The sequence below is a fragment of the Balaenoptera acutorostrata genome, chromosome 16 (genome assembly GCF_949987535.1).
Source record: "Balaenoptera acutorostrata chromosome 16, mBalAcu1.1, whole genome shotgun sequence".
NCBI lineage: Eukaryota > Metazoa > Chordata > Mammalia > Artiodactyla > Balaenopteridae > Balaenoptera > Balaenoptera acutorostrata.
This window is the reverse complement of record NC_080079.1, coordinates 75,648,999-75,669,012: the sequence shown is the minus strand read 5'-3', so window position 1 is coordinate 75,669,012 and position 20,014 is coordinate 75,648,999. Positions and strand designations below refer to the sequence as shown.

At 44.4% G+C, this 20,014-nt stretch overlaps 1 protein-coding gene across 7 annotated transcripts in view; it reads left to right on the top strand.

Annotated features, from left to right (window-relative positions):
* The window catches only part of TARBP1 (TAR (HIV-1) RNA binding protein 1), a 63,626-nt gene extending 48,311 nt beyond the window's left edge, over nucleotides 1-15,315 (top strand). For 2 of the 7 annotated variants that reach the window (XM_057530716.1, XM_057530715.1), the window contains 8 exons: nucleotides 4,049-4,135; nucleotides 6,174-6,370; nucleotides 8,303-8,384; nucleotides 10,339-10,510; nucleotides 13,549-13,740; nucleotides 13,925-14,049; nucleotides 14,459-14,595; nucleotides 14,929-15,315. In XM_057530716.1, coding sequence (XP_057386699.1) covers nucleotides 4,049-4,135; nucleotides 6,174-6,370; nucleotides 8,303-8,384; nucleotides 10,339-10,510; nucleotides 13,549-13,740; nucleotides 13,925-14,049; nucleotides 14,459-14,595; nucleotides 14,929-15,097 — 1,161 coding nt within the window. In that variant the 3' untranslated portion in view covers nucleotides 15,098-15,315. Of the gene's footprint in view, nucleotides 1-4,048; nucleotides 4,136-6,173; nucleotides 6,371-8,302; nucleotides 8,385-8,607; nucleotides 9,694-10,338; nucleotides 10,511-13,548; nucleotides 13,741-13,924; nucleotides 14,050-14,458; nucleotides 14,596-14,928 lie in introns of those variants that run through there. The other 5 variants (XR_009005629.1, XR_009005630.1, XR_009005628.1 and 2 more) reach the window with 5 other exon arrangements.
* The last annotated feature ends 4,699 nt before the right edge of the window (nucleotides 15,316-20,014 follow it).

The following is a 20,014-nucleotide window of genomic DNA, read 5'->3' as shown; positions in this document are numbered from 1 at the left end:
GAGCGTGTCTTTGCCTGAAATCCCTGGCACACACGCACACACGCACGCACGCACCGCGGTCCTTCACTGTCCCGGGCTCCTCTCCTGAAACCTGGGTGTTACGATAAGCATGGCGGCATCACCTTCACAGTGATCCTGAAAAGTAGGTCGGAATTTTTACATCTTAGTGAAAAAACTGAAGTCCAGAGAGATTAAGTAACTTGTCACAGCACTAAGAGACGACAGAGCTCTAATTCACGTCTGTTTCATTTCAGAAGCCGCGTTCGTTTTCACTGTTCCAGGGTTCCTCTCCTGTCTCTTCCTTCTCCTCTTCATGTCCATAGAATTAAGAAACATACTTTGACATTTTTTCCTTGCATTGTTTCTCAGACCTGTTGCTTTATTAATCTTGCTTGATTTGTCTGCTCTCAAGCGGGTGGGCGCTGCCTCAGAAATTCTCACAGAAGGCCCCTGGCTCTGGTGTGCTTCCAGCCTCCCTGACTCTCCTGTCCCTGGTCAAGCCGCCAATTCCGTCCCGTTTTTCCACCGTGCTCAGTCTCTCATTTTCCATAAAGAGCTCTCAGAGCTGGTATATTCTCTTCACATCTTTTCCTTGTGGACATCAGTCAGGGTTTTTCACTGTAAGCAAGTAAAACGTTTGCGGATTGAACCAAAGGGATGGAAAACAGACAGCGGAGATGGGGGAAGTGAGGTAGCTTACACAATGCCCAGAAAGCTGCAGAATCCAGCTTGGAAAATAGGAACAAGGTGGGGCTCAGTGGTTTCCAGAACTGTAGCCACGGGCGTGCCGTAGAGCAGGTCCACCAGGGCCACTGCTTCACCCCACGGGACACCTGGTACCATCGCGGCAGTGCTGCAGCCTCGGCCAGCCGTCCGCCTGCCGCCTCCGCCGCCTGCACGGAGTGGGTTCTCTGTGGGCTCTGCCTCTCCGGGTGACGGGTTCTCAACCCAGCATTCAGGGCAGGCGTCTCTGGGTCCAGGTCAGGTGACTTCTCTTAGCTGCAGGGAGGCTGGGAAAATGAATGTCTGGCGTTTCCAGCTTCTCACAAGACCTGTAAGGTGAAGAATTCCCTGAACTTGGAAGGGGATTCAGAATAGATACCCCAAAACAGGCAGTGTCCACTACACCCTTTTCCTCCTTTATTTGAAGCAGGTGACCTTAGCTTTTATGTTTCCGAGAAAATAGCAGTCATTGCATAGGAATACCTTTACCTTCCCAGGAGCAGTCACGCAAATAAATATATAGGGTTGGCCGAAAAGTTCATTCAGGTTTTGGCATAACATCTTCTGGAAAAACCTGAGCGAACTTTTCGGCCAACCCAATACCTTGTCCACATCCAGCCAAGACTGCTTCCCTCCTTTATCATCAAGGACCTGAATCTGCTGTTGAGGTAATTCCTCTGCTTGTTCTCTGGCTTCTCTTCCTGTCTGCCTTCTCGGGAACCTTAGCCCTCAGTCTCTCTCCTATACCTAGTCTCCCCTTCTTAACCAGATGGTTTCTCATCCATTGTTACGGGTATTTACACTGAGCTGCTCCTGTAGAGGACGCCTATAATCACCTATCTCCCTACCCTGTCAGAGCCAGACTTGCTGAAAGAAGTGTCTGTATGCCACAGTTTCGGGGTTTTCATGCTCTCCTCGCCCACAGTTCGATCCAGCAGACCCACTTCCAGCTCGGTCACTTCTCAGACGACCCTGTTGCCAGGGTCGGTGGTCAGCCTCCTCCTGCTTCTCCACATCCATCCATGCTGCAGACGACCTCCTTGTTCCTGGTGCAGTAGCACACTTCCCTGGTCCCTCCTGCCCCTCTGTTTCCTCTTTTCTGTGTCCTTTCTGGGCATTTCCTTCCCTCCCCAGCTGTTAAATGTTAGTGCTTCTCAAGGCTGGGCCGCCTTCTTTCCTTAATTTCTCCTTGTTTTATAGTCAGTTTTGTCTGGGTCATGGATTCACTTACCATCTGATGTGAATGACCCGGTAACGTCTCTCTCTCTTCCAGACACGTTCCCCTGAGTGCTCCATCAGGCTGACTGCAGCCACTCCCGGCCTGGCCACGTTTGGTGGCGCACAGCCATGTCCGTTCATGTATCAGTACATATCGTTCATGGCTGTGTTTGAGCTAAAAGGACAGAGTCGAGTGTTCGCAACAGACTGTGTGGACCTCACAGCTGTATTTGTATTCACCGTTTGGTCCTTTACACAAAGCTTTGCTGACCCCTGCTGCGGACATCCTTCTTGAATGTTTATAAATCATCTAAAACTTGGATGTCTGACACCAGGTGCCTTATTTTTGCCCCAAACTTGATCTTTTTCTACTATTGTAAACAGCACCACCGTCTATACCACTGCACAAAGCAGGGAACTCAGCACTTTTCCTGACTCTGGACCAGAGCCTGTCGGTCTTACCTCCCGAGTGTTTCTCAGTCACCATCTCCCGTCTCTGCGTTTGGCCTTGGTCCAGGCTGCATCGTCCACTGCACTGCTCCCCTCGGTGGACCACCTGCGTCCCCTCTTCCTCCCTTTCAGTCTGCTCTCCACACCGAGGCCAGAGCAGGTTCTTCAAAATGAAAATGTGATCAGGTCGTCCACTTTCTTAAAACGTTGCTCTCAGAACAAAGACCGAAGTCTTGAGTGGCCTGCAGGTCTCACGTGGTCTGTGCCCCCCTCCCCGTCCAGTCCGTGTGCCCCCACGTCCCCACCTCTGCACTCGAGTCATGGATGCATGGATGGGCTCAGTTTTCTGTTGCTGGAACATTCCAAAGGCCAGGGGTGTGAACAACAACACTCTGCAATTTTTCCAGCTTCTGGATTGACTGGACCAGGCTGGGCTGTTGTGCATGTGGTGTCCACTGGGCTGGGACCTGCAAACGACTTCTTCGGCCACGTGCTGGTCACCTTGGCTGCAGTAGTGGGGACAGCCGAGGTGCCGGGCACCGCTGGTTCTGCACCTCTCTCTGTGGTTGCTCAGGGTTCCAAGGACGGGCATTCCAGGAGGACGCGTCTTGGTGTACCCACGCTTTCCCAGCCTCTGATCACGCCCTGCTGCTCATCGGCCAGAGCAGGTGGTGTGACCGAGCCCTCCAGCTGGGCGGGGCTGCATTGGGGCCTGATTACCAGACAGCTTGCCTCATCGGGGCCCCCCCCACGTGGCCGAGGACCGCTCTGACCTCTTCTGTTCTTCCTCCTCTTTGCCTGCGTAGCTGCTTCTCTTCCTTCAGATCGCAGTTCTCTACCTCCCTGAGTAGTTTAGATCCCCTTAGTGTAGGTTTTTGTAGCACATAAATAGTTCTTTTTATAATGGGAATTTTAATTTATTGTCTGGTTTGATTTTGTCTTTCCTCTCCATTAGACCGTAAGCTCCAGGAAGGCAGGACTCTTATCTATTTTTGTTTTCCTCCGTTTCTGCCACAGTAACTGGTCCATGGAAGACAGTCAGTAACTACAAGTTACATAAAGGAATTAATCATCTGATTCGCCTTTTGGAACAGTTTCTGAACTGTGGTGTCTGTAGTCTCTTTCCAGTCTACCTGGCGTCCGTCAGTCTTTTATCATTAAAATAATGTGTAATTCCAAGTCACTATCATTGGGAAGGTTTCCGAATTCCAGTTGAACACTCTTATAAGCAGCTGCAGGGCCCCATTTAAGCTCTGCCGCTCCCCTCCGCACGGGGGCCTTTGCCTCCCGCTTGCCTGCCTTTGTTCGTCTTGCTCACCTTCACCTGTTCCTCCTCGTTCCTGTTCCCCTGCCCACCCCCCCTTTCTCCAGCCAGCCCTTCTTTCCCTGCCGTGAGCTCGCCCCAGTCCCCACCAGTTACTCCTCGCCTGAGTGGTTAGCGGGCGTGCGTCTGCTGAGTGTTGTGTGTGCGGGCGTTTGGCTCTGGGACGTTCCTGTCCTTTCTCACTTTTCCTCCTCTAACCCCACCCAGGCCATGGCTGCGTCGGGGAGTAGCCCGCCTCACGGCCCGGGCCCCAAGCATCCGGCCCGGTGCCTTGATGTGCACGGGCTCGCGGCAGCCTTGAATGACTGTTCCGTGTATCTGATTTATTTTCAGGGTGAAGAAAACCTTAAAACAAGCATTTGTACATTTTTATCAGCTTTGTCGCATTTGGACATCATTACTGAAAATATTCCAGAAAAGGTGAGTTTATATTGTTTTTAAGAAGAGTTCAGACTTGACTATCAAAATAGAACTTTATACATTTGTACTAATCGTTTTGATGTAGAGTAAGTAGTCCTTGTGTGTTTTGCAATTTCTCCCCTTCCCTTCCGCTCCCCTCCTAATGGCACACGCACTTAGACACAAATGCACAATAAGGTGTTACCCACGGGCACACACACACTGAGATAACGCCTGAGCACATGTTAAATCTCTAGACAAATTAATGGGCAACTTTTAGTGATAGGATGCTTAACTTTATACAAGTATTTACATAAGATTATTTAAATAAGACTTCCCTTATTGCATTTAACTGTTCCTTGGCTGGCAGAGTTATTTAACAAATGCTTGTATAAAGAAACTCATGGTCAGAGTATTAAAAGCCATTGTGTTATTGAAGGTTTATATAAAATGACTGTCATTATTCAGAGTGTGAAAGCCAGTTCTTCATCTTTTCTCAGGTTTAAAGCATCTTCCCTAGATAAGTAGAGATCTTAGCTAATTCTGGTTAATCACTATGGCAACTGCGGAGAATTCAGGAAAACCTGCCGGTAAAGATTTAGAGCAAGATTCTATATTATTGGATCTACATAGAATGTACTTGTATGTTGCAAACTGGGAGAAACTTAACACAGTTGACCCTCGGTCAACACAGGAGTTGGGAGGACCGACCCTCTGTGCAGTGGGAAATCCACACGTAACTTTACAGTCACTGTAATACAAGGTTCCTCATCTGTATCTGTGGATTCAACCACCCGAGGATCATGTAGCACTGCAGTACGTCCTTAGTGAAAAAAATCCACGTATAAGTGGACCTGCACAGTTCAAACCCCTGTTGTTCAGTGGTCAGCTGTCTGAAATAAATGTTGTTTAGTGTTGAAAGTGAGGTAAAAATACTGGGGGGATAGGTTTCCTAGAATTTTTCAAAGTGTTGCCTTTAAGCACGGTAACAATCAGATTTCGTTGTTAACCTATTTCATCAATCCTAAGAACAGGGCTTTCTCCCCACCACATTTTAACCTCAAAAACCATGATAATATCTTAAAATTGATGGTGTGTTACAGTGCCTGTCAGCCAGATGGCAGTGTGTTAGTTATAGTTATGTGAAAACTTGGGTTAACACCTTTCTGGTAAGAGTTAAGAAAGCTCTAGCATCACATAATAGCAGTTGTTATCTTTCTGTTTTAAATATGCAGGGAAGAGATTTGCTTGCAGTCTGTTGAGAGAAGTAAGATAGACAAGAAACTGTATTATTGCAGGGCTCTTAGCTTGGTGCATCCCAGTAACATTTACACACGAGCCGTTTGGTAGGAGCATTAAGGTAGCTCCTGATATACTGTATTAAACGTTTGAGTCCATCTGGTTTCCACATTAATACATGTCACTTCCTTTGCCTTTCAATATCTGTTGAACTGTGTGGTTTTAGAAATCAGGGATTATCATTGCATAAAATCTCCTGGCTGTAAAGGTGAAAAACTCTGTGAATTCACAGGAAAAGTCTACAGGAAAGTTTAAACTCTTATTATTTTTCTCCCCACTTCTTAATTTTCCTGCCACCACTCAGTGCTGTGTGGATCCAAGGTCACCATTAGGGAAAACAGAGTAAGTAGTTCAGACCAGGGGGGGAAAACAGCACTTTATGAGATACCTTGCTCAAGTTCACTTAATATTTCTAACTTTTTCAGCCCATGGTAAGGTAATAAGTGATGGAGACTTCTTAAAACACTGGTCATACAATGGTTAGCATGAAAGTACTTCATTCAGATTAACCTAGGTACTGGAGTATGGGGGAAAACATGTGTGGCAGCATGGTAAATAAAAACTAAAGAGCTGGGAAGATACTTTTCCTTCTTGAGGAAATTACTCCTGCCATTGTATCTGTCTGAGAATGACAATGTAAAACCGGTGAAATAAGATTTTACTTTGTAGCATTTTTGTCACCTGTACACCTTGTTCTTGGTCATACAGCCAAGGGTAAAATGGTCCATGTTTACATCTGAAGAATGTTTCTCCTTTTCAGAAACTAATTCTGAAGCAAGCCCTTATTATCGTACTGCACTGGTGTTTTAATCACAATTTTAGCATTCGACTGTATGCCTTAGTCACTCTTAAGAAAATCTGGAGCATGTGTAAGACGTTGCACCTTGAAGAACTTGATGCTTTGACTTGCATTATTGAATCCTGTCTGAATCAAGTGGAAAACACGCGTGGAGCAGGGTAAGCAGGCCTTGTCCCCTTACCCCTCGGTCCAGCATTGTGGGCACAGAGGGTGCCCAGCTTCAGCAGCTTCTGTTGAGCCCATCACGCTGCAGGGCACAGAGCTCAGATGAAGCAGCATTTAAGCAGCTCACTATTTGATGTGCAGTTTAATTACAGTTCTAAGTGCTGTCAGCTCCGTCATTGCCTTTTTTTTTTCTTTTTAATCCTTGATCTTTAATTTAGGGACCTCTAGATGTTTCTCTTCAGCGTAGCCAAATGTTTTCATCCTCTGTTATCAAAGAACTGCTGAGAAGCAGCATGACCTGACTCTAAAGCCATGCTCATAAGCCCTCAGATGTCCCGGTTAAAGCTGGAAGCTCTTGGCTTTTTCTTTTCTAAGAGAACTTCTCTATCCCCCAAACAACATCCTACTCAGATGCTCAATATCAAACAGATACAACACCGCTGCTGTGATGGAGTAGGTCGGGGTGCACGACTCAGAGCAAAACCCAGGGGGATGGGAGCTCGGACGCATATTGGGGTGTTGTCCTTTGAGGAGACCCTTGAAAGCCAAGGGGCAGAGAAGACGGGTGCATAAGGAGGGGCCAGTCTCTCATCTCAGGTCTCCTCTTCTCACCCCACTGATGTTGAGGCCCAGCCGGCAGGGAACTGGGAACTGGGAACTGGGCTGGGAACTCAGGGGTGAAGAAGGTACGTTGGCCGGAGCAGGAGAATGATCTTGCCGGGAAGGTGTCTTGAAATTGCTGCTTAGCTTTTGGGTTGTTGGTCATGAATTTAAACTGAAATCTGCTGGTGGCCATGTTTTTAAATTTTTATTCCTACCTCTTTTGCCTTCTAAAACTTAACAAATTTTTGGTTTTTGTTGTTTGTGAGTGTGTATCTAAGTATTTAAAACCTATTACTTTCATTTGGCTTATGAAAGTTGGTACAGTTTGGCTGCGTGTCATGAATCTTCAGGGTAGAAAACGTGACTTATGTGGACTTCCCCGGCAGTCCTGAAGTTAAGACTCCACGCTTCCACTGCAGTGGGCGTGGGTTCGATCCCTGGTCTGGGAACTGAGATCTCACATGCTGTGCAGTGCAGCCAAAAAAAAAAAAGTAACTTATGTAACGATTTTCTCTCCTGGAAAAAAAAAAAAAAAAAAAGCATTTATGGATTTATGGCCAGAGAGAGACATAAGGGTCCCAGCCTAGATTTCTTACATGGTTCCCTTTTAGAATTTTTTCCCCAAGCATGTGAGTTGTACCTGCGGCAGCTGTTCCTGTGAGATTTTCCCATCGTTTTCTGTTGACTGACGACTGTCTCTTTGATGGAATGGAGACCTGAGTTTCATTCTTGTTGAGTCATCGTTTGATGTAGGACTGTGAGAGAGTTATTTAATTTCTTTGTCTTTGTGTTTCATTTCAAAATGTCAGATTTAGGGTCAGCTTTTAAAGGATGTTGACCTTGGAGATAGGGGTTATAAATCTTGGGATAAAATTCACAAGATTTTCCATTCATTCTAAATTCTGCAGTACCTTTTTTTTTTTTTTTTTAAAGATTTATTTTTTTATTGATTAATTGATTGATTGATTGATTGCTATGTTGGGTCTTCGTTTCTGTGCTAGGGCCTTCTCTAGTTGTGGCAAGCGGGGGCCACTCCTCATCACGGTGCGCGGGCCTCTCACCATCGCGGCCCCTCCTGTTGCGGAGCACAGCTCCAGACGCGCAGGCTCAGTAATTGTGGCTCACGGGCCCAGCCGCTCTGCGGCATGTGGGATCTTCCCAGACCAGGGCTCGAACCCGCGTCCCCTGCATTAGCAGGCAGACTCCCAACCACTGCGCCACCAGGGAAGCCCTGCAGTACCTTTTTAAGACAGCTACTTGGGTTTCCCCCTTACCAGAGTGGGTTCACTAGTCTGTACCTCACTTGTATCTTTAACACCTAGGAACGCGAAGAAGAATTGGCAACGGATCCAGGAGCATTTCTTTTTTGCAACGTTCCACCCACTGAAGGATTACTGTCTGGAGGTGAGCAGAGAATATCATTTGCGAACTCTCTTCTGTATCTTTAGTCCGGGTGCTTCCTTTCTGCCGCGGTGGTTGAAGGTATAACGAGGTTAACTGTCCCTACAACACCGCCTTCATGTCGTAAAGTGCTCTGTGTCATTTTGTCACTTGGTGCAGATGGCTGCTTGCGCTTCACTCTTCAGCAGTGAAAACTGGCTAGTCATTTTCACTTTCTGTTTCTCAGGCAGTGTCTGGCTTGTAAACACTGGAAGGGGGAATATTTAACTCTGAACAGAAATCTGTTCTGACATTAAAAGGAAATGAGTGAGAACATTTGTGCAGGTGAGATTTGTCGTAACGAAGCCCATTGGTATGAAAGAGTGAAAAGAACTACTCTTTTAAGTGCCTATTTTAGGTTCTGGATGACTGGAATTGTATAGCAAATGATCACCATCTCACTGATCATAACAGAATGTGCTTATATAATTTCTTTAAACTTATTCCAGTTAGCATGTGAATTAATTAACTTAATATATAGATTATTAAAATTTGTACATATGATATTACTTTCTCCCTTTTTCGACTACAATTATAGTGTTCTGCCTTGGAATTTAAAACATGTGATGTAGGAACCTGGAAGTATCAGAAACTTCAGCTACCGTGCATAAGCAGTTTTTTTTTGTTGGGTTGTGTTTGTGTGTGGGGATTACTAATAAGCTGGCCTTTAAAAAAAAATACAGATCTATATATTGTGAGATAGTCATCATAGAACATTATTGTGTACTTTGTTGCTTCATTGCAAAAATTATTTAGGATTTTTCAAACATTTTAACGTGCTCTGTTCTGTGTCCTTTAGCGCCCAGAATGCTTTGTTTGACATCTTTCTGAGGACTCTTAATAACTCTCTAGTGCTAAGTCAGCCTTTTCTATTCAGTTCTCCAGCAGGAGTAAGTCCCTTGCTTCCCCTTTTCCTTCATCCTGACTTTGACTGCCTCACCCTCATATGTTTTATATATTTTATTCTCTATTAATTATACAAACCATAACTGTACATATCAATAAAATAATGGTGCACAAGACTCTGTTTCTCTATACGTTTGGAGCTATACTTGGTACCTACTTAATAAACAGCTTGCATTCATTATGCCAGTTTCAATTTGCACAAATATTGCTAATAAAGAGAAAACCATATTCATTCTAAAAACTTTTATGAAGACTTGGACATTGTTATAAGTTTATTCCTTTATTTTAAAATTGCCTACTGTGCTTCTGCTTCCTATGTGCCTTTTCACATTTGAGGATTATCTGGATCTCAGTTTTCTTGTCATAGGTGAGAAAAGGGAAGGAGGATTGTTATGTAATGACTGAATAACTGCTGTTCACAGTGGTGTCACACTGTGCAGTTTACAAATAACTTTCATGTGCTCTTTTAACCGATTTTTCCCTCATTTTACCAATGAGGAAGTTGAAGCTGAGAAAGGCTAATGGCTTGTCTAACGTCACACAGCTAAGATACAGTCGAGGCAAAATCTAGATTCTAAATTTGTATATTGGCAGCGAGAGTAAAGATCTGGCATCACAAGACCTTGAACTTGATTGCTTATGGAGGTGTCTGGTTGTCAGTAAATAGCACTTATCCAAATGTTGTCCAACATTAATGCTGATTAATTCCAAAACACTTCTTGCTTGTATTAAGAGCATGGGGTATATTATGTTACATACAGTTAGAAATACTGGAGTGGAAGATCTGCCGCTCTCAAGGATTTCCTAAATTAATCCCTTAATTTCTTAGAGAAGATAAGAAGTATAGATAGACAATTGCTACAAGATATAAATGAAAGTATGTAATTTGATCAGATGTGATAGTTTGGGAGAACACATCAGTAATAATAAGTTGTACTTTAAACATGTTATCCTGTATTTCTTTGTTATTTTTAAGGAAAAAAAATTTAGAATTTTACAATTCTCCTTTCAGACCATATTTTACATCCTTCCACGCCTTTCCGGCCTTGTTGAGGACGAATGGATTGCCATTGGTAAATTTACCAGGTTCACTGACATTCCTTTAGATGCAGGATTTCAGTGGTACCTTTCTCCAACTCAACTTTGTGAACTAAAACCAGGTGACTGGTCCCAGCAGGACATAGGTAAGAAAAACTTTTGTTTTGCTTTTTCTCCCTGTTGCCTTGGTCAGGCTCATTGATTCACGTTACTTAGAATAGGCGGTTGATAGTATCACTTTTTCACTGATGTGGTGAATTCTGCTCCTCCACTTAGAGAAAAGACAGAAGGTGTGGTGTCACTCTGACTAGTACTTTCAGTTGACGTTGGCTTTGCTCTTAATAGCCAAAGAGAGCTTGATGTGCTTTACTATATAAAGCTAAAGGCTTCTGTCTTCTTTGAAGTATTGTTAATTAATATTCATTGCTCTTCTACTATATATTTCTGAAAAAATATAGATATTAAAAAAGGGCCAAATGAAGGAATCTCTTTTCTTGTCCTGTTGGGGAGTGAAGCAGAGCTCTGCATTCCCGGCTCGGTCTGGCTGAACATGACTCATCTCTTACCCATCTTTTCCCTATGGCTCCGGTCCTCCTTTCACGTGCCCCCGCCCCTGCCCCCATCCTTCCCTGCAGCTTTCTCTAGGACCCACCTTCCCCTCTGTTGCTTCTCCTCCTTCCCGTCACAATCCAGCTGCCCCAGAAAACCAGGGATCAAGTCCCCCGCCCATTTTTAAAGTCACAACTAACCTGAAGAGATGCGTAGTAGTGACCTGCATTCTGAGCATGTCTGTCACTCACATTTCGTCCTCCTTCTGGCTTCTCCAACCCATAAGCGTCATTAAAACTTCTTTCAGAAAAGCAGAAATTGTCTTTGTCTACTTCTTTACAAAATCTAAATAGACGCTCTTTTCTTACCATACCTGACCTTATGTAGCATTTATTTGCTCATTTCTTGCTACCCTGATTTCTCTCCTCAGTCTGACTTTTCTCACTGTCCTTTGAGTTCCCCTCCCTTGTCCCTTATATTTATAGTTCTCTCAAATTTTAGTGTTTTCAGGAATCCCTTGGACAACATGTTAAAAGTGCAGATTCTTGGGTCCCACCCTTAGATTTTTGTCTGGAGGAGAGTTCTAGGAAAGTGCATTTTTTTAATCAAATACTCTAGATGGTTCATTTTAAGACTATCACCTTAAATTTATTTACTCGGTCAACAAAGATTTACTGATTGCCCCCTGTGTGCTGAACAGAAGACAAAGGCCCTGCCCTCAGGGCTCTTATATTCCTACAGGGGGACAACCCTAAACAAACAGATAAGATGTCAGGTAGTAAAAAGTACTATGCAGAAAATAAAGCAGGGTAAAGAGTGTGAGAGAGGATTAAAAAGACCTTTTTAAGGAGTTGACATTGAGCAGAGGCGTACATGAAGTGAGAGCAAGTCACGCAAAGCCTGGGGAAGAGCAGAAGTGGATTGGGGGGCAAAAGACAGTGACAAGAGCCTTTTCCGGGTGGAGGGGCCAGGCTGACCGGGAGGAGAGGAGAGGGGAGCGGCACATCTGGACATCTTACCTGAGTTCTGCCACGCAGGGAGTGGAGCAGAGAAGTGGGGAGTTACCGGATGGGGAAAAGGCTACAGAGGTCTTTCTGTTTGTTTTGTTTGTTTTTGGTAAAGAGAGGGATATTGCAACAGGGTTTCTCTGCTGAGACGTGAATGCCAGGGTCCCCTAAGTGCTTTCATTGGCCTGGTTTTCTTCTCATTCTGTTTGCTCTCCCTGCACATTTTTATTCATTCCCACAACTGGAAACCACCACCCGTGTAACTGCAACTTTCAGATCTTTATCTCCGGCCAGCCTCTTTCCTGAGCCTTCTGGACGCTCCCACCAGCTCATCTATAAGCTCTTTCAACTCGGTATCCAAATCCACGTTACCTTTCTGCCCAGACTCGCCTCCTCTAAACCCCCTTGCTATTAGTGGTCTCACAGGAGTCATTCTTCTGCTGTCGCTCTAGCCACATCCGTCCATTGTCAGATCTGGGTGATTCTGCTCTTCCTCTTCAGCCCCACTTGCAGAGATTGTTTTCGTCTTTGCTGGGCTAGTGTAAAAGCCTCTCAGTGGTTTTCCCTCCCCAACTTATCCTCCACATCGTTTTTAAGAGGGGGTTTTTCTGCAACACAAAACCAGTACTGTTACCCCCCTTCTTAAAACCCTGTACTGCCTCCTGTCTGTAGAATAAATTCTTTATCATTTTATACACAAAAGCCCTAACGACCTGGTCTGAGTCACGTCCCTCCCTCCACTGCAGGCTGTGAGCAACGCCAAGGCACCGCGGCTGCCTGAGTCCTTGTCCTTCCGCGTCCTGCTTCTGCGCACGTGTCCACGGTCTGCCCCGCCCTTCCCACACGCTCTCCTTTGCAGACTCTCATACTCCCTTCCCTTGAGCCCTCCTGCGTCTTGCTCTTTTGCCCCTCCCTCCCCCAGACATTAGCAACTCCCGTCTGTGTGAGCACACCCTCAGTACCGTACCGCATCGTGGTTCTGTGCGTGTCTCTTCCCCCCCTCCCCCCCAGTGACCTAAGTGCCCCCCGTTTGCTCAGTCAGGTTTGGAGTGGGAAGGAGAGCCTGGAAGGAGAGTCTCAGTCCTGAACTAGAGATCACAACGCGCATTAGACAGGTCAATGACATCGTGTACTCGTTGGGGTAGCCAGGAGATAACTGCTCCAAAGAACAGTCCTCGTTTTTAGAAAAGGTCCCCCAAGTACTTGGAAAATAATTTAAGATAAAGACTATTTATGTTGTTTTCTGGCATATAATATTTCTGCAGGAAATTCCAATCTAATAACACCATTGTTTGTAAGATATGCCATTATTCTATGTAACTCTAAGAAAAAAATGCTACCAAACCCATGATACCCTTATGGATTCTAAGATGCTTCCCAATTGGGGGTATGCTAAAACGGAAAAAAATGTGCATCTTTGATTTTTATGAAATGTTGTCGTATTTTGGTTAGCAGGGTAGAATCTGAACATTTTAAACTGTTACTGAAAATGACAGTTGTATCTGAATCCAAGTAAAGTTCTTTAGTCAATGAATCTCATTCTAAACTATCATTTTAAGCTCTTAAAAAAGTATATATGCCTGTAAATCAATAGAGAGGGAGATTTATATTTTCTTTTTCTTTCCCAGGTTCTAACTCAGGCGAAGCAGATAACGAGTCAGAGTGGAGTGATGTTCAGAAGAAGATTATCCCATGGAGAAACAGTGTTCCCGACTTAGACCTGGAGCTGGTATTTCAGGATCGTGCGGCCAAACTTGGAAAGTCCCTCAGCAGACTGATTGTCGTGGCCTCACTCATTGACAAACCAACCAACTTAGGAGGTAAAATTAGAGTTTCCACTGGGCTTGCTTAACATCTTCTGACCCTGAAAATCTGTAATTGAGCCAGTGCCATTTGTGGCCTCTCTTCCACATTTCCCCCTCTCCGGGAGCTTCAGAGTAATGCCTGGGACCTAGAGAACTTGGCCTTAGGCTGGCAGCAGTAACTCTGGCTTGTCCTGTGCAGGGCTGTGCCGGACCTGTGAGGTGTTCGGGGCCTCGGCGCTCGTGGTCGGCAACCTTCAGTGCATCAGAGACAAGCAGTTTCAGCACCTCAGCGTTTCAGCCGAACAGTGGCTTCCTTTGGTGGAGGTGGGCGCGAAGTGATTTATTATTAAAATTTTCATTTTCTAGACTCTTTTGTAGTACTCTGTCTTCACGTTATCAACCCTTTTGCAGTAGTCCAGCCTTTAATAGCTTAAAAATAATACTGAAAAGTAAAATACAGCCCACTCTGTTCTCCTATTCTCATTATCTTTCACACTGTTGTATTTTTAGAAATCAATAATGTAGAATTCTTTTCAGTAAAATGTGTCCTGTTGTAAGTCACTCTTGTTTGATAAATTTGAGATGTTGGGAGCGTTCTTTTTTATAGTGTATAATTCTGTCCTTTTAACAAATTTCAGTTTCATAAAAGTTGTATTTTCTTTAACTGATTTTACCCCCAGGAGGGCTATAAATGCATGATTTAATATTCTGCTCTTTTTAAACGAATATTAAGGTAAAACCACCTCAGCTGACCGATTATCTGCAACAGAAAAAAGCAGAAGGTTACACCATCGTGGGTGTGGAACAGACTGTGAAAAGTTTAGACCTAACCCAGTACTGCTTCCCTGAGAAGTCTCTACTCTTGTTGGGGTAAGAACACTGTCTTGAGTCTCTGTCTAGAAAACGTTTCAGAAGGTTTACAGTTTTACCTGGACCCTTGATCATACACCTGTACCTGGCTTTTGACTTGCAAGGTTTATGGAAAGCCCCCCTAGTTTTCATTTTATTTCACCTGTTGGGGATGGTCAGGTGAACACAGAATTGACCCATAAACCTTCTTGTTACACTCGTCCTTATTTTCCTGGTACCATAGACTTGTGTCATTTTGTTAACCTGTCTCTTCCAGTAACATCCAGGATATCTGAGAAAAAAATTGTTTATCGTAAGAAAACTAACCTTTCTTCTCCCATTTTTCTGAATCAGAAATGAACGGGAAGGAATCCCAGCAAATCTGATCCAGCAGGTGGACGTGTGTGTGGAAATCCCTCAGCAGGGCATCACCCGCTCCCTCAACGTCCACGTGAGCGGAGCTCTGCTCATCTGGGAGTACACCAGGCAGCAGCTGCTGAAGCAGGGGGACCCCGGGTCCTGAAGCTCGTGCCTTGCCCGAGACGACTTATCAAGTTATCGAGTTATCTACCGGTGCTGTTGAAACATTGTTTTACAACTATTTGGACTGATGAGATAGATTCTGATATCTGTTGGGATAATTTGCATTTCTTTATTTGCAGTTTAATGCCAAAACTTTGTCAGGTGCCTTAACTATATCGCTGTTTGTTGTCCCCTTTAATAAACCTTTTTTAAAGCTAAGTTGTGTTGCTTCTTTAATAAAATATTTTAAGCAATTGTGGAAATAAAACAATGTATTTTAAAAAGATCATTTCTTTCCTAGAAACTAGTATTGTCAGAAATGTGGATCGTGGTAGGAGGAAGGCAGAATTAAGGCAGCTCTAATGATCTGTGAATACCACACCCTTGTCAAGCGCATGGTGGGGGGTGGAAGCAACGTTTCAGCCTGAGGAGGAGTCACTGGCCTCTCTCTGCTGATTTGTATCTCCTTCTGCGCAGGGAGGAAACATGCTTGGCCAGGTGCCAAACCGGCTTCCCTATGAAGTTCATAATTTATTTTTAAAGCCATAAACGAGGCCATAATCGTTCATATGAAGTTTTTAGGAAATCTTCATATGCCATCTTCGCTCAGGGTTCAAATAGTGATTAGAAATAGTGTATCTTCTGACAGTTGTCAACGTGGACCCAAAGGAGGTGACTTAACCCTTGCACATGGTTACCAGTAGTGAGAATGGAACCCAGGAGGGTTGATTTACTGTTTCTGTTCTTCTGAGGTTTTTTTGTTTGATATTAGGATTACTTTATTATTTAATGGTAACTACCACCATCCAGCAATGCACTTCACTCATGTCTGGGTCCTTTTTTAATAATAATTAAGTTTCAGAGTTCATTACCTGTATGTATTTTTTTCTTCTGTAGCTTTATTAAAATAATTCTTGTTTTGCAGGAGAGCTGCAAAGATAGTATACATGTTTCCATATGCCCTTCACCCAGATGCCTCTACTAGGATCTTACATAACCATGGACATTTATCAAAACTAAGAAATTAACATTGATAACGGTGCTGTTCGCTAAGCAGACCACAATCCTGATCTATATCCAGATTTCCCGTTGCCCACTAGTAACACTTCTTCTGTTCCAGGAGCACCGGCTTTGGCATCCAGGATGCTGCTCCTTGGTCTCCTCCAGTCTCTGACGGATTCTCAGTCTTTCCTTGTCTTTCATGACCTTGACACTTTTGAATAGTCAGGTATTTTGTAAATGTCTCATAATTTGGGTTTGTCTGGTGTTTTCTCCTATCAGACTGAGGTCATGGTTTTTAAGGAAGGATTAAGTGCCCTTCTCATCACCTCTCAGCATGACTTTACTACCTCCATCTTTTGTTTAAGGCAGTGTTTGTCATGTTCTCCTCTGTAAAGTTGCCGTTTTTCACTTTCCACAGTCTGTTAGAAGCAAGTCACTAAGCCTAGCCTGCACTCAAGGGGAGGGAAAATGAACTTCCCCTCTTGGAGGGAGGAGTATCAGAGGATTCAGAGGCAACTGTTAAAACTACCACAGTATTGGGCTTCCCTGGTGGCGCAGTGGTTGAGAGTCTGCCTGCCGATGCAGGGGACGCAGGTTCGAGCTCCCGGTCTGGGAAGATCCCATGTGCCGCGAAGCGACTAGGCCCGTGAGCCACAACTGCTGAGCCTGCGCGTCTGGAGCCTGTGCTCCGCAACGAGAGGCCCGCGCACCACGATGAAGAGTGGCCCCCGCTCACCACAACGAGAAAGCCCTGGCACAGAAACGAAGACCCGACACAGCCAAAAATAAATAAATAATTTTTTTAAAAAAACTGCCACAGTATCTAATAAACATTTTGGGAGAGATACTTGGAGGCTATGCTAATAAGCTGTTTCTCTTGAACTCTTCTCTTTTAATGATTTTATCATTCATTAGTGGATGTCCTTTATTACTTGGAATTCCTCTGTAAGGAAGTCTTGTCCTTTCGTCAGTCATCTGTTTATGGCAGGGTGGATGGTTGGCTCTTGTGTCCTTCGGCATGCTCCCATTCTTTTTTTTTTTTTTTAAGTACTTCCTTACATTCTTATATTATATACACAATGCTCCAGGCCCATCTTTACTCTCTATACCAGTTCTAGAGTCAGACATTTCACCAAGGATCATTGGTTCCATTTATTGGTGAATACTATTAGAAATCGAGGTCTGGGTGCTGGATGTGCTCATAGCACATCTGGGTGCTGGACTTGTCACTGCAGGCCCTCTCAGTGGACAGAGCTAGGGGACCTGGGTGTCCACCAGCCCATGTGTGTACAAGTACTATGCCCAGATATGTTCACATACACAGGAATTCTTCCTGCTATCTCTGACACCAATCCAACACCACAAGGTTCATTCTAACATGCACCTCTTGCTTATTTTTAACTGCGTTTTCTAACACAAACCTGGTTCTCATTATTGTAGTTTCAGAATTGCTGCACCACAGCCCTGTGAAATTTAGCGATTTGCATAGTTCTTTTTGTCTTCAGTCTTACAGAATCCAGTCAGAACACCATTTTTCAAAGTTACGTGGGTCAGCCCCTTTCTTATCCATCGCTTTCAGTGAGTTTGTCATATATTTATAATAGTTAGATTCATTTATCATTCTTCGTTCCAAACTAGAATTCCTCCAAAATCCTGGTTGATTTTATTTTTATTTATTTACTTATTTTGAGATGGATGGGACTAGTATTTTCTTTCTTTTTTTCATTAGGCTGTGTGGGCTCTTCGTTGCTACAGACGCACGGGCTTCTCTAGTTGCGGCCCACAGGCGCTAGAGCGTGTGGGCTCAGTAGTTGTGGCATGCGGGCTTAGCTGCAGTACGTGGGATCTTAGTTCCCCGACCAGGGGTCGAACCCGGGCCCCCTGCATTGGAAGCGCAGAGTCTTAACCACTGGACCGCCAGGGAAGTCCCCCTGGTTGATTTGATTTTAACGTGCACACAAAGTCACTCTCTACGGCGTACAGCCCTGTGGGTTTTGACAAGTGCATACACGGATGCACCAGCACAGTGCCACAGAAAACAGCTTCCGCCTAAAACTTCCTTTGTGTCACCCTTTCAGAGTCAACCCCCTTCCCCACCAGCAGTGAAGGCCAGTTCCTGTTGCTCTGCATCTTCATCAGCACTTGGTACTGTCAACTTTTTTTAACTTAAGGCACTCTAACAGGTGTGTAGTGGTAGGTCATCATGGTTTTAATTTACTCTACAAATAATACGGAGCATCTTTTCATAATATAATATTATTTCTAACACTATGAATAGAGTTGTGAAAATATTCACATAATTTGCCTATTTTTTAAACTTGGGCTATTTTTTTTAAATTAATTAATTAATTTTTGCTGCGTTGGGTCTTCATTGCTGTGCACGGGCTTTCTCTAGTTGTGGCGAGTGGGGGCTACTCTTTGTTGCAGTGCACGGGCTTCTCATTACAGTGGCTTCTCTTGTTGCAGAGCACGGGCTCTAGGCACACGGGCTTAGTTGCTCCACGGCATGTGGGATCTTCCTGGACCAGGGCTCGAACCCATGTCCCCTGCATTTGCAGGTGGATTCTTAACCACTGCGCCACCAGGGAAGCCCCCAAACTTGGGCTATTTTTAAAATAAGAGTTTGTTATTCTGGATACAAGTTCTTTAATAAGATATGTGATTTGCAATATTTTCTCCCAGTTCTATCTTTTCATTCTCTTAATTGTATCTTTCACAGAGCAGAAATTTTTAATACTGATAAAGTCCAACTTAGCTTTTTTTTTTTTTCCTCTTATGGATTGTGCTTTTGAGGTCATCATCTAAAAATTCACTTCCAGGGCTTCCCTGGTGGCACAGTGGTTAAGAATCCACCTGCCAATGCAGGGGACACGGGTTCGATCCCTAGTCCGGGAAGATCCCAGATGCCGCGGAGCAACTAAGCCTGTGCGCCACAACTACTGAGAGCCTGCGCTCTAGAGCCCACGAGCCACAACTACTGAAGCCTGTGTGCCTACAGCCCGTGCTCTGCAACAAGAGAAGCCACTGCAATGAGAAGCCCATGCAGCACAAAGAATATCCAATTCAGCCAAAAAAAAATAAATAAAACAAATTTTTAGTTTTACTGAGCTCTGACCACCACAGCAACAGTCAGCTCTACCCACGACCAGAGCCTCCCATCAAGCCTCTTAGATAGCCTCAACCACCAGAGGGCAGACAGCAGAAGCAAGAAAAACTACAATCCTGCAGCCTGTGGACCAAAAACCACAGTTACAGAAAGATAGACAAGATGAAAAGGCAGAGGGCTATGTACCAGATGAAGGAACAAGAAAAAAACCCAGAAAAACAACTAAATGAAGTGGAGATAGGCAACCTTCCAGGGAAAGAATTCAGAATAATGATAGTGAAGATGATCCAGGACCTCGGAATAAGAATGGAGGCAAAGATTGAGAAGATGCAAGAAATGATTAACAAAGACCTAGAAGAATTAAAGAACAAACAAACAGAGATGACCAATACAATAACTGAAATGAAAACTACACTAGAAGGAATCAATAGCAGAATAACTGAGGCAGAAGAATGGATAAGTGACCTGGAAGACAGAATGGTGGAATTCACTGCTGCGGAACAGACTAAAGAAAAAAGAATGAGGGAGGAGGAGAGAAGATGGTGGAAGAGTAAGACGCGGAGATCACCTTCCTTCCCACAGATACAGTAGAAATACATCTACACGTGGAACTGCTCCTACAGAACACCCACTGAACGCTGGCAGAAAACGTCCGACCTCCAAAAAGGCAAGAAACTCCCCACGTACCTGCGTAGGGCAAAAGAAAAAAGAAATAACAGAGACAAAAGAATAGGGATGGCACCTGCACCAGTGGGAGGGAGCCGTGAAGGAGGAAAGGTTTCCACGCACTAGGAAGCCCCTTCGCGGGTG